Source organism: Stegodyphus dumicola, chromosome 7, assembly GCF_044657685.1.
Source record: "Stegodyphus dumicola isolate Sdum_Otavi_A_Nest chromosome 7, ASM4465768v1".
Lineage (NCBI taxonomy): Eukaryota > Metazoa > Arthropoda > Arachnida > Araneae > Eresidae > Stegodyphus > Stegodyphus dumicola.
The window spans coordinates 61,238,906-61,253,139 of record NC_140774.1 but is presented as its reverse complement, the minus strand read 5'-3'; the positions used below and the strand labels follow the sequence as shown (position 1 = coordinate 61,253,139).

At 29.1% G+C, this 14,234-nt stretch overlaps 1 protein-coding gene across 7 annotated transcripts in view; it reads right to left on the bottom strand.

Moving 5' to 3' along the window:
- Nucleotides 1-1,939: 1,939 nt before the first annotated feature.
- LRP1 (LDL receptor protein 1) overlaps nt 1,940-14,234 on the bottom strand; it is a 627,804-nt gene continuing 615,509 nt past the window's right edge. For all 7 annotated transcript variants that reach the window (XM_085820318.1, XM_085820321.1, XM_085820322.1 and 4 more), the window contains one exon: nt 1,940-6,343. In XM_085820318.1, the coding sequence (XP_085676444.1) occupies nt 6,173-6,343 (171 nt within the window). In that variant the 3' untranslated portion in view covers nt 1,940-6,172. The remainder of the gene's footprint in view (nt 6,344-14,234) is intronic.

The window sequence follows — 14,234 nt, the reverse complement described above, 5'->3', positions numbered from 1 at the left end:
TTTCTCTATAATGTATTTTTTAACTTTGAAGACATATAAATTACTTGTGGAAATGTGTTTGGCATTGTAAATTAACAAAATTATGATTAAAAACACTAGTAAATCACAAAAGAATGCTGAATGACATTCAGAGAAAAAAAAACTTTGATTATTAATTTATTTATTATACCTACCCCTCAAACGTGAAAATTTTTTTATAATGAATACACAGTATTCCTAAATATAAGTATAGGGACTGGAGAAATGTGCAAAAATTAAATTTTGTATTTTATATAAAGTTAATTTCTTTTAATTTAAGAGTTCTCAAACATGATAAAATATGAAGAATTTGATAATAAATGACTTCAAAGATTAAACTATAGTGTTTTGAAATGCATATTTTATTGACCCGAGGTTATCAAATGAAAAGAATTCTTAAAACATGGCAAACCTAAAAGTTTGTTTTTGTTTCATTTATAGTAATCTAACAGTTAATTTTAACTTCGTAATTTTCTTAAAAGTGTAGAATCAGCTTTTCTTCCCCCATCTTTCCAAATTAGTTTGAAGTAGAATAGGTTACAGTTTTGTTGAAAACCTGAGGAAGCATTTTCGATATAACACTGAAGTTACTGTAAATAAAGCAACACATAGTAATCTATAAATGCTTTTGCGTTTCAGCACATAATACTTTAGGGGGGGGGGGGAACCAAATCAATCTAAATAGAAGATTGAAAATATACAAATCTAAGTATATCTGGCAATGCATTGCTGTTTTGGAGATTTTACAAAATTCTGTCAGAAAATTCACCTTTGACAATCAAAAAATCCATGTTTATTAATTTTTAAGATACCATTTGTAGAATATTACCAACTAATTTCTTTATTTTCTTATTTATTTTTAGATTAACAAATTCATACTAATATATGTATTTTGAGAAAAACTGACAATATTATAAGATATATTTGTAGTCTTCTAGTCCTATTAATCCTTTGAAAACATTGATTGACCAGTATTATAACAGTGATGTTTGTAGCTTGAAAAGACAGATTATGGCCTATATTTTTGCTATCTGCTTTTGTAGCTGACAAAGAAATGTGATATTCGTGCATCTTTAATCTTATGTCTTTCAAAGCACCAGCTCAGGCTATCATGCTTTGCATTCTTAAAGGTATCTAAGCATTGATCAGTCTAAGAAGGCTCTGTTATATTGCAGGAAACGTTTCGGAGATATCTCACATAATACGGGAAATCTGTGAGATTCTCTAATTTTATAATTCGTCTTGCTCTGAGGATATACTTGAAATGCTTCTGGCAGAAAGAAAATGGAGGTTGAAGTAAAAAACTGTCTCTAAATTTTAATCTGGGAAAAATTAATAAAGGATGACCACAGGGTACATCTCAAAATTTCAGAAAAGAAAACAACTGTGCCCCTCTAAGAGCTTGCTATAAATATTAAAGCTCATTTTCTCTTCTGACATTTAAGACATTGAGTGGAGAAATAAGTGTGCAGCATTTATAATTTCAGTAAGAAGTTCTAGATACATATTAATCAAATTAATTTCATATTAATCAAAGAATACATTTAAAGCAAAGTAAAGAAAGAGTGTTATTCTACCCTCTGTTACATACATTAATTCTAGCTTTAAAATGTGAGATTAGCTAACAGTTTTATCACTGTATTACATATATAATCTAAATATTATTACTGACATTATCTGAAGGTTAAATTTTAAAAATAAAGAGAAAAATTTTGGCAATAATAATTCTGAAATAATACCATTCACATCCTAAATTCTTAATCATGAACTGTTAATTATGTGTCTTTCGATTACACAGTTTTTTACATTTATGCACTGTTTACGTGCAATTTGAGATCAAGATAAAAATGGTCATATAATTAAATAAACATATTCAGCAAATGGATTAAATGTCTGTGTAAAGGAAGTTAGAAAAATGAGATGCAAAACAACTTCTGTTTTATATACTCACTAGCACATATCTTTTTTACTGTACATTAGTTTTGACACTAATATTTTTACATACAGATAACATTAAGATTTCAACAGTACATAATGAATATCATTCTGTAAATACACATCAGTTCTTGTAAAAAGATTCACACAAAATTAGATAACACGCATTTTCTTCAATTGTAAGTATTTCTTGCACATAAATGTAATGGCATATCTTAGCTGCCAAGAAGAAAACATTATTTTTTTTATTTTGAGAGCTAAATAGGATTAATCAAAATACTAAATAAACTTTTATAAGCAAATTATTTAGGTAACTATTGTTTCATAATTTGAATTAATTAATAATTACATTTACATTATTGGAAGTTTCAATTACTTCAAAATGACTAATTAAACAAAGGACTAGGATATAGCTGCTTCTGTCAACAAATCTTGGGAACAGATGAAGATTTAGACTTAATTTATAAAATTTCACAATAAATACAAATAAAACTAAAGAGAATGATTCAGATCTAAAGAACATTGAGGTCACTACAAGAACAAGCACATGTACACACTAACATAAAAAAAGATAATTTTACATATTTTTCAGTTTCTTTCACTTATTAAGAATAAGCTTATCAGCAATTATAAATTAGTATTGCATCAACAATTTCAACTGTTATTTATTAAACAGAAAAAATATTTCATTTAATTTTAATGAATAATGAAGTATTTTTATGCAAGCTTATCAGTAAACACAAGTATTAATGTATATTTTTTTAATCAAATGAAAGTCTCAGAAATAGATAATAAAAATCTAATTTTTAATCTTTTCTCTCTCAATCAATCAATTTAATTTCAATTAGAATTTGCATTAAGAATTTTTTTTTGATATTCCCCCCCCCTTTTTCAAATAATATAGTTAAAGAAATGGATGCAGACTTCAGATTCTGCAGCGATTTTAAGATGAGAAAAATATTTCTACCATCAGTATAAACTTTACATGGCATTTTTTTAATACTGATAAAATATCTGATAATTCAATACAATAGTAAGCAAAATATATTTTTAATATTTTGTAAACTAAAAACGGAAATATTCTCTCCTCTCCATTTATATGTAAATTATAAATGAATGCATTATCAATGCCGCCTTCTTTTGTAATTCAAGGTATGGAAGGAAAATTAAATTTTTTTGTGATGTTATGGTTCACTGTGTTCTTTTATAAAACTGAATACAATATCCAAATCAGTGAAGATCTTTTGATATTTTAAAACATTCTTAAATGTGTTTTCAGACATTAGCCTTTTTACATGGGCTACAGAAACTAATATTTTATGTATTGAAGCCATTTAGGCAGCTATTTAATTAGCAAGGAACAGAAAAACAAATCAACATAAATGCCATTTCCTGCTCCACATTAAGTAGCAAATTTTAATTCTTCATAGTAAACTTAATTTCTTTCAACATCAATGTAGTGAATGCGTGAGACATAGATGTCCTAATTCCCCAGGGGAAAAACATGCTAATTTTTTTGCAATGGGCACATACATATTTGGAATTAATAGCATTATATGAAATAACAGAGAACCAAACATTATTTCATTTTATTTAAAATTTGTTGGTTAAATTATTTGAAATTATCTGATAATATTCTTTTTTTCCCCTTCTTTTTCTAATCAATTATTTTATTCCATAATTTTATTTCTGATAGACCTAGAATACAAAAAATTATAATTTGATGCATGTCAACATGAAATATGGATAACACTTTTATATTAGATGAATGTGATACCAAATAATTTACGAAAAAAATCTGGTCCAGTCATATTTGAATATAACAATCAGAGGTTAATTATTAGAGTTACAAATTTTTCTTAATTATAATTTACAGTAAGCAGTAGATGTCACACGTAGCTATTTTATTCTTCAATATATTGAAACATACCGGAAAATATAACTAGCTATTTTAGTGAAATATATGTATATATAATAAAAAAGTTCTGCTGCATACTAAATAAATTTGTACGTAAAGGAAAATAATAAAAACGTTTATTTATCTAATGTGAGAAAGATGCTGAAAAATTATAAGATCTCATCTACTGTTACAAACAGTACACCTAAAAATATGAATGATTTAAAAATAATTTTCCAAAAGTCTTTGCATAGACATTAAAAAAAGCAATTTCAACAATGTATTTTATAAAATCACTATGAAAAGTTATTCTTAGCCAATGCCGATATAAAGCCATTGTTTGATTAAACATCTTAGAATGTAAGATACTAAAATAAAATTCATGGAGGATAAACTTATATTTAATCCATTTTTACAGCATACTATAGAGTATTAAATTTATGTTCTACATATTATATATACTACATGACATTCCCAGATAGGGTAAACTTACACAGTTCTCTGATATTATTTTCCATTAAATCATTGTATTGGACATGAAGGTATATCAGTTGCTAAATGAGGAACTATTTTTGTATTTTTTTTCAACATGAGAAAATATGTTCCAAAAATTGGCTCATTTAAATAAAAGATAATCCAAGTTGCAATTTTTATACACACTAGTATGGAATTTTAACTTCTTTACCAAAAATGATCTAAAATATTGCAAGTTGGGAAAAGGGCCTGCAATTTGAAATTTCATAGAATAATAATAATAATAATAATAATAATAAATGACAAATATTACAGTTTTTAAAATTTCATAATGTACAATTGTGTACCCTCAACTAAGTGTATGGAATTACAAAATATATAAAAAGTGGAATATTACTCATTATGCAACTGTTATGGAGACATAAGAACATGAGTTTGCAATGAAAAAGTCTGTATAATACTACTACTGTAAGCTTGCAAATACCAGTTAATTTAAAGATATATATGCATATTTTTGCCAAAAATATCACAAGGATCACATTTACTATAGAAAATGTAACGAAATGCTTCATTTTATGCCTCCAATGCAACATATATAGATAGATACACATATACAAAGATAATTTGTAGCAATTGTCTTTAAAATGAAGCACACACAATTCACTTTGACAACACTTTTAAGGAATTGACAAAGGGAGGCATTTCAGGCATACACACATAAAAACACAATGAAGTTAAAATACAAGAGATTGATAACAATTCTAATTGCACATCTGTTTGAAATTCTAGAAGCAATAATTAAGATGGCAAGCATACGGAGCTAAATAATATAAAAAGTACTACCTTAACAGCACAGTATAAAGACAACACTATAATTTGGCACTTACAAAGTTTTATGGATGTCATATTTACTGGCTCGGTTAGTAATTTACTTGATTTAAAAACAATTGCCACAAAATGATTTATATTTAAAGGGTATTTATCTGATTATAGCTATATAATTAAAGACTTATGAAGCACGCATACTTTCTTCCACAGTACTGCTTTAATCCCTATAGGAAGTATTGAATGAACTCTACTTCTCCAATAATACAAAACAAATCTGAAGAAACAAGATTTACTCTCACACATACAACAAATAACTTACAAATTCTTGATGGAAATAAAGTACTAGATCATCAGGTTAAAAAAATGCAATGCCCGAGAATAACATGCATTTATAAACAAATATTTTTAGAAAAATAATATATGGCTCACAACCAGAAATTCAACAAGAGTAATATTTGGCAGCAATTCCAGAGATAAAAATTAAGAAAATAAAGAGCGACACATCAATGATCAACTATATATAAAACGTATATAAATTGAACAGAAAAAAGGAACAGCTCAACTTTTTGACTAAAAATAAATGTGACAAAAAATTTATACATACATACATACATACAGGTATATAAAACTATGTTGAAAAGATTAACACAAATTAACATGTAGTTAGTTAGATCCTGAACTAAAAAATAATAAATTAATGCAAAGACCAGGCTGCAATTGATAAGATCTTAAAAAAAATTACACAAATATTTAATTACATTTTAAACACAAATCATTTCTATTAAGTTCAACTTGAGCATTAGTCAATAAAAAAATTAAATGATTAGTCTAAATTTCCTTTATATATAACAATAGTTTGATTTTAAAACCAAAAGGAAAAAGATTCAACAACAGGTACTAATTAAAAAAAAAACCATAAAAGTTTAAATTCACTTGCAGAGAAATGAAATTCAAACTTTCATTGAAGAAAAAATTGTCTATGTCAAGCAACGGATAGAAAAAATGACAGAGTATCATTTCTTATGCCAGAGGATGGCCTCCATCACTTAAGGAATTTAAAGCTGCCTTAGAAGATCCATTTACACGTCCATCTCTAAATTCCACACAAATTGCATCACCTTGTAGTAAGCCCTTCTTTTCTTCACCAACTGGATATAATGAATCATATACTGGGTTTGTAAAATTTGTTGCCTGAAATAAAAGGGGTAAAGAAAAAATAAATAACCATGCCATGTGATGAGCCTGTAACTTGCTGATAATAAATTTTAAAGGTATAACATAATGAAATGCCATGTTTTTTTAAAGTAATATTTTTTTTAGATGTATTACACAAAGTTAAACAAACTACTAAACTGTTATGAAATTCAAATGTAAACACTAGATACAAGCACATCAGTCATGAACACTTTATGAATGATAAAAATGACACATCATGAATGAAACAACAATGTTCACCATATAAAATAATCACATAATATAATATTACTGTTAGAAGTTGCATAACTTATGTTACATATGATATAAAAGTTATGAAATCCTCATTCAGCCACCCTGTTAAACTGCTAGCAATAGAATCCAGCATAAACTACAGTGTTCTGCATTTTTACTGATTGCCCACTGGTTGCACAAATGCACAAAGTTATGTGCGCAAATGCACATGTAATAATAATAAAAAGACTTATGTATGTACCTAGTTAACTAAAAAACTATTAGCCACAGAATGTAGAAATGTATATGAGACTGTTATAACATTGAGTTATGCACCTCCCTTTTTTATTGCAATCAAGAGTACCAAAAGTATATATATATAATGTAAGAAAAATAAAGAATATGTAAAAGATTAAAGTAGCAGAAAAAACTAATTCCCTTCTGTATTCTAAAATTAGTAACCTCTATTTGCACTGAGCTAGTTCGAGAAAAATCTATGTCATATGACTCTTACATAATTCTGATGATGTAAATGAAACTAAAACTCAAACAGACAATAGTAATTTTACAGCAATATTAACCATCCAATCAAAACGCAGTGAGAACCAAAACTAACTCAGTCTGAATTAAGATTTTACTCTAAACATAACACACTTGCTTTCAACGCTTTGGCTTACCTGCACTGCTGTCCGTCTGCTGGTACTTTCTTGCTACAAAGTTATAAAACATGTAAGCTTTTTGGAATAGGTACAATAAATGTGCCAACCGTTTCTGGCCACAACATGTTTACTGGAATAAAAGTTAAATTAAATATACCTTGACTTCCAAATTTCTTATTCCTCGTAGAATGGCATTTCAGCATTCTACGGCACCAAAATTCAAGGTGTTCATTGTGGATACAACCACCTGCATTCTACTACAGAATCTATTACAGCAAAGTCGACAGAACTGGATCTGTACCATGTCCATCTCTTTTTTTGTGCATACCTAAACGAATTTGGATGCAAGTTTGTGCCATGACTATTTTTAATTTCTGCGTTCAAAATCTCTCACTCGTGTTCTGCTAGTGTCTACTAAGAAAAAAAATATACTCTGTGATCATCTGTGTTAAGTGCTTTGCAGGTAATCAGTGCTTTAAGCTCAACAGGAGTATATTTCAGTCAACTACAAAATGATAAAATACTCAGCCATCAGTCTGTGTTTATAAAAAGTGTTTTGAAGTGCCATATGCGAGATACTTCTGTTCTGCATTGAACATTTACAGAGGTCATCAAGTGTCATGTACCTCGCACGTGTTGAAGTGTGGGAAATCTTTTTAATCAATTTCTAATTCCCGCGTTGTAATATACGGTCTTATGTTTATCCAAATGACTTTCTTTTGGTCAATGCGTATTTGAATTACCATTATTTTAGAGAAACAAACCTAATGCTGGTTCAGTGATTTTAAATTTTGTGTGAAAAGTTTTAGTTAAAATTTCTGCAATTTAATTTTATTGTTTTAAAACAAAAATGCAGTACAAAGAATGAAAACACAAGTATTCTTTTTGAAAATGACTTATGTTAAACATTTTTCATTACTATGAAGTGATTTTTATTTGAGTACTGCTTTGAAATTAAGGTATCTAATGTTGTTCATATTAGATTTTAAAATTTAGTACCATTTTTATTTGATTCAAGTTTTATGACACTAAAACATTTAGTTTTTCTAATTGTTTTACAAAATAATAAATTTACAGGTTTATAATTATTTTATTTAGGGAAGGTTATTGAAATTACTGTAATAATTAGAAATGACATTACTATTTAAAAATTTGAGATTTAAGAATTGATTTATTTTGAAAAAACTGGTACAGAAGTGTTTTGAATATAATTCAGAAAATACGTAATGTTTATAATTTAGCATAGTTATGATGAACATAAAACTACTAAAAAGAGAATAATCAGGGAGTGCTGGTTCAAAACAGAAGCCCTGTTTTTACCTCTGTTATTTGTTCTTTTACCTTCTTCATATCAGAAGATATAAACTTTGAAGTCTCCCACCTTATAATTTTGTTCATATAATTATTAGTTTTATACAGTCAAAAGTCGTTAATTCGGACCACAAAGCTACAAACTATCTGCGCGTAAGACCTTTACGGCTGCAAATATGCGTGTGTGCATGCCCAAAATACGTTTACGCATGTGCATTTAATGTATAACGGATGGTTTAATGTATAACGGACGGTATAAGAACACTTTTCATAAACACAGCTAAGCTAAAATTATCTAATTCAGTTAATGTTGCAGATTGCGTTGTTCCTTAATCTTCGAATTGGATGCGGCTTATTATTTTTTGCAGATTGTTAGAGCAATTTTATAAAAGTAAGCTTGAACTTTCGATTATGTCAAATAGAATTTCCGATATATATTTACTAATACGTAAAGGATCTACAAAGCGAAAGTATGTTTCGAAGTCCATTAAACAAAAAGTGGAATTGCTGCAAAAAATGGATAAAGGCATATCCTTTGTTTATCTACACCATTCCGAAAACTGTTTATCAATTTCACGCTGCTCTGTGGCGGGGGGGGGGGGGGGGGCGCCGCAGCGTGCAATGAATTGAAAGTTGATCTGTCAGCACTATCCTTATCTTCAGGGCAGATTTTTTTATTTTATTTGGCTTATAATTCCTTAATAAATGTAGTATATCATCTCTATGTACTCCGTCTTTGATATGATTTAAATCAAATTCCTCGTCATTATAATTCGCTTCTGATAGCGAAGAAAGTAAAGTAAACAAATAAATATTAAGGTTTTTTTTTTTTTTTTTGTAAATTTTGATACCCTTTAGATCATAATTGTTCTTTATTTCATAAATTATGGTTTCATATTTTTAATTTTATAATTTCTGCATGCCATCTTACCAGGTTTAAACTGATGATCTATAATCCGGAAAAATCGATAATCCGGAATCGCCGAAGTCCCGACGAGTCCGGATTAACGACTTTTTACTGTATATAAATGGAGTGTGTTAATTTTTTTATAAGTGGAATATATAGTGCAGTTCAAAAAGGCCAGTTGCCTTTAAACCAACAACAGAGGCATTTATAAGCAACTGCCAGAAGCAACCCTTAACTACTCATGAAAATTCAGTACATGAGTTTGTTAAAGTGATGATGCCCAAATAGCTGGAAATGTTTGAATTAGAGAAAGCTATGGAGGTCTTCTGGTTTTGTGTAAAATATGAATATTGGCAATGTAGCAATGACAGTAAGAACATAATTTTAGTAATACTATTATAAAATTTATGATGTTAAAATATAAGTTATAATACCAAAAATTAATTATGTTTTGAAGATTTTGAAATTTGTGATTATTCAAGATACACAATGTGCGTGAAAAATTTTTACAACTGTGATATTGTGTGCAAAGCCTTCCCTGAAGAAATCTAATTATGTGGGCTCTAAAGTACAAAGACTTTTAAACTGAAAATTTTTAATAGGACTATTATCAAAGTTTATACTATTTTGGAACTATGAAAATAATTATTTTGCTCAAAATTTCAGGATTTGTATTTTTTCAAATTATCGTCCTTCATGCGCTAATGCTTTTTCATCTACCCTGCTGTCCCAACCTTTCTTTTGAAGGGGGGATATGTAAGAAAAATAAAGAATATGTAAAAGATTAAATTAGCAGAAAAAACTAATTCCCTTCTGTATTCTAAAAATAGTAACCTCTATTTGCACTGCGTCATTTCGAGAAAATTCTATGTCATATGACTCTTACATAATTCATGGACCTTGTAAGAGATAAGACTAAACCAGTGGGCAGGGTGCACGTCACCCACATGTCTGCAAGAAAGAGTAGGGACGATCTGGTTTACTTTAACATTGAAACCTATGGCATTTGCATCACATAATTGTTTTTAATTATTAAATGTGATACATTGTATAAGTGATGAGGTTATGAAAGTCACAGTTTGTTCAAATAGAATTTAATACATCTCTTTAAAGCACATTTTACTGCATTTTGTGCATTCTTTTCATGCTTCATTCTTGTATAAACATCTTTACTTTGGCAAAGCAGTAAAAACTCTAAACATAAAATTTATGAACTTACTTTCGAGTACAAATAAAGTAAAATTAAATAAGAATGATAGTACATGAAGCTTTGAAACAAATAAAGCAAAATTAAACAAGAACTGATATATTTTTAAGAAATTTTATGAGAATTTTCAGGCAGTGGTTTTTAAAATTAAGATGATCAATTATTTGATATCATATGATCATTAATTATTAACATCATAAGATGATTATTTATTTTAATAATTCATAAATTTAGAGCATAAACTTTTCTCAGTGTAATGAAAATTAATAAATAAAATCTGGAAGCACTCAGATTTTATATTACGCTCAATTACCTCTGTTTATTGAATATCATTTTCTTCACACATAAACCACACAAAATTCAATTCAACAGCAGTATGTCAAAATATTTGAAAACAGCATATCTTTAGAATTTCAGGAATTGCTAGAATTGCAGGAGATAAAAATGTTATTTTCTGTACAGTGTTGCCATTGTTCGCTTTGAACTCGTTGAGTTTCTTAATCAAAAATTCGTTAAAGTTTTACAAAATAAGAAATGGATTAAAACAAATTTGAAATTCGGCTGTTCGGGTAGAGGATTACGTTATTCAAAATTTGATGGCCCTAGATACTGTCATTTTTTCACAGTGTGAGAAACATACATGTATTCATGCAGATTATTCATTATTAAATTTCTTTAAATGTAATACAAGGGGATAATACTTGGCAACAACAATTTGCAAAGTGAAACGGACGTTTATAATAAAACAGCATAAAATGCTGTTTTGAAACTAATAGCCTTTCTGGGCTACCACACCTTTTGGCTAAATTCACAGTAAATAAAAAAAAATCTTATGCAGAACTAGAATTAAATTTAAAAAAATAATCACTATAAAATGTTAGCACAATCAATTATTACAGTTTACAATTTTAACATTAGAATCAAATGCATAAAAATTATTAAGGTGCTAAAAGTGTTTAGCACTATGATGTACAGTAAGACCCCGCTTAACGCTGTTTCGGTTTAGCGCTCTTTTATTTCAACCCGGGGATTCCACAAAATCGCTCGCAGCATACGGGGATTCCTCGAAATATTATGCAGTGATAGGTTTCAAATACATATCCGAAAGAGTGTACTTGTATTTCTTGTTTGGTGCAGTATTGTACAGACATATTTTTATTATTGGAAACATTTGTTGACATTATTGTAAGTAGGTATTAATTTACATATTTAATACTATATTACAGTGTCAAATATTTTGATCTTTAGTTTTTTACTATGGGTGATAATGAAAAAGAAAAGAAAGCAACCAGAAAAAGCATTTCACTCAAAACTAAAATGGAAGTGATTAGAAGATTAGATTCTGGTGAACGTCAAACTCTAATTAGTGCTTTATTGAATTTGCCAACTTCAACAATAAGGACCATCATGAAGAATAAAGAAAAAATACTGTCATCGGCAACTGCAACTACGTCAAGCTCTGCAACTAGAATTACCCGTTCTAGAAATAACATCATAGAGGAAATGGAAAAACGACTGTCTATATGGATTGACGACGAAATTGACTGCAATATGCCATTAAGCCAATCTATCATAATGGAAAAAGCTAGAAGAATTTTTAATTACATTCAGGCTGAGACAATTGACAAAAGTGAAACTTTTGTTGCTAGTCGAGGATGGTTTAATAGATTTAAACATTGAAATAACCTTCACAACATAAAGATTACAGGAGAAGCAGCAAGTGGTGATACAAAAGCGGCGGCTGAATTTCCAGCGATATTAAAAAAAATAATTGAAGAAGGAAACTATCCTCCAGAATTGGTTTTTAATGTTGATGAAACAGGCTTGTTTTGGAAAAGAATGCCGAAACGAACATCCCGTGAAGAGAAACGGGCACCAGGATTTAAAGCTGCAAAAGATCGCTTAACCCTTCTACTAGGTGGTAATGCAAGCGAAGATTTTAAATTAAAACCATTACTAATTTACCATTCCAAAAACTCAAGAGCGATGAAAGGCATATCTAAATCAACTTTACCTGTAATTTGGGAGTCTAATAAAAAATCATGGATAACTGTGAAAATTTTCCAGGATTGCACTGAACATTTCTGCCCGTCTGTTAAACGTTATTGCGAAATTAAAAAACTTGAACAAAAAGCACTTCTGTTAATTGATAATGCTCCAAGCCACCCAACAAATTTATCAGACTTAACAACATGCATTCCAGTCGAAGTGGTTTTCTTGCCGCCTAACACAACTGCCTTAATTCAACCAATGGACCAAGGCGTTATATCAAATTTTAAGGCTTATTACTTGCGACGAACCTTTAAGCAAATGTTTGAAAAAACAGACGGAGAAGAGAACCAGTCCATAAGACAATTTTGGAAAAACTACAACATCGTGAATGCTGTAGAAAACATAGGCCTTTCTTGGAATGAGGTAACAGAAAGATCTTTGAAAGGAGTATGGAAGAATATTTGGCCGGATTTAAGTAAGAGCGATGACGTTGGACACTCTGTCGATGTGGATGAAATAGTGGAAGAGATAGTGAAATTAACAAAGCAAACCGGTTTTGAAGGGGTAAATGTGGAAGATGTCGAAGAAATAATTCAAGAAGCAGCGGCTAGTCTTTCTAATGATGAACTCAAGGAATTAACTGAAGAAGAAGAAAACAAAAATGTTGACAGCAGTGATTCAGAAGAAGAGCAAAAAGAACTTTCGATAGCGTTTGTAAAAAGGAGTTTGTCTACCATAACTGAAATAATGGATCGATTCATTGAAAATGATCCGAATTTTGACAGGAGCTCAAAAGTAAGCCATGGTGTTAGAGATGCTCTATCCGTTTATGAAGAACTTTTAAGAGAACAACGCAAAAGAAAAAGGCAAACAACATTAGATGCTTTTGTCACAAAAAGGCAGAACACTGCAAATGCGGAAAGCTAACTAAATATGACTGACTGAGAATTTTATTTGTTTTTTTTTTAAGAATATTCGTTTTGTTATTTATATTTTGTTTTTATTTTTGCAAGAAATAATAATGTGGTATTAATTTGGGCTTTAAGAAATAAATGTTTGGTTTTATTTTTATTAAAAAAACATACTTTTTAAATTTAATACCTAACCAATTTCCTAGCCATCTTCCCCTAACCCCAATATTTACATGTAAAGATAGCCTTGTTTAGCGCTGTTTCGCATTACGCTCTACTTTGATGGAACGTATCACCCGCGTTAAGCGGGGTCTTACTGTATTGTGAAATATAATTGAAATAAAAAAAAAATATATGTTATAATATTCACTTATAATCTTAAAAAAGCAACACAACTTAGAATTTTAAGGAAAAACTTTCAAAAATTCATTCTTAGGTATTTTAGTATTTTTTACTTATTTACACCAATAAAAATTATAACAGAAAATTCTTTGTTTGAAATTTTCTATTAGTTCAGATTTAAAATATTATTTTCTAAAAGCAGTAGTTACAAATTTCCTTATAGCATAGAAAAAGGTAAAAAAATAGCCAGACCTGAAAGCATGCAACAGCTTTATATTTACAGTCAAAAGTCGTTAATTCGGACACCCATAATCCGGACCTCAAA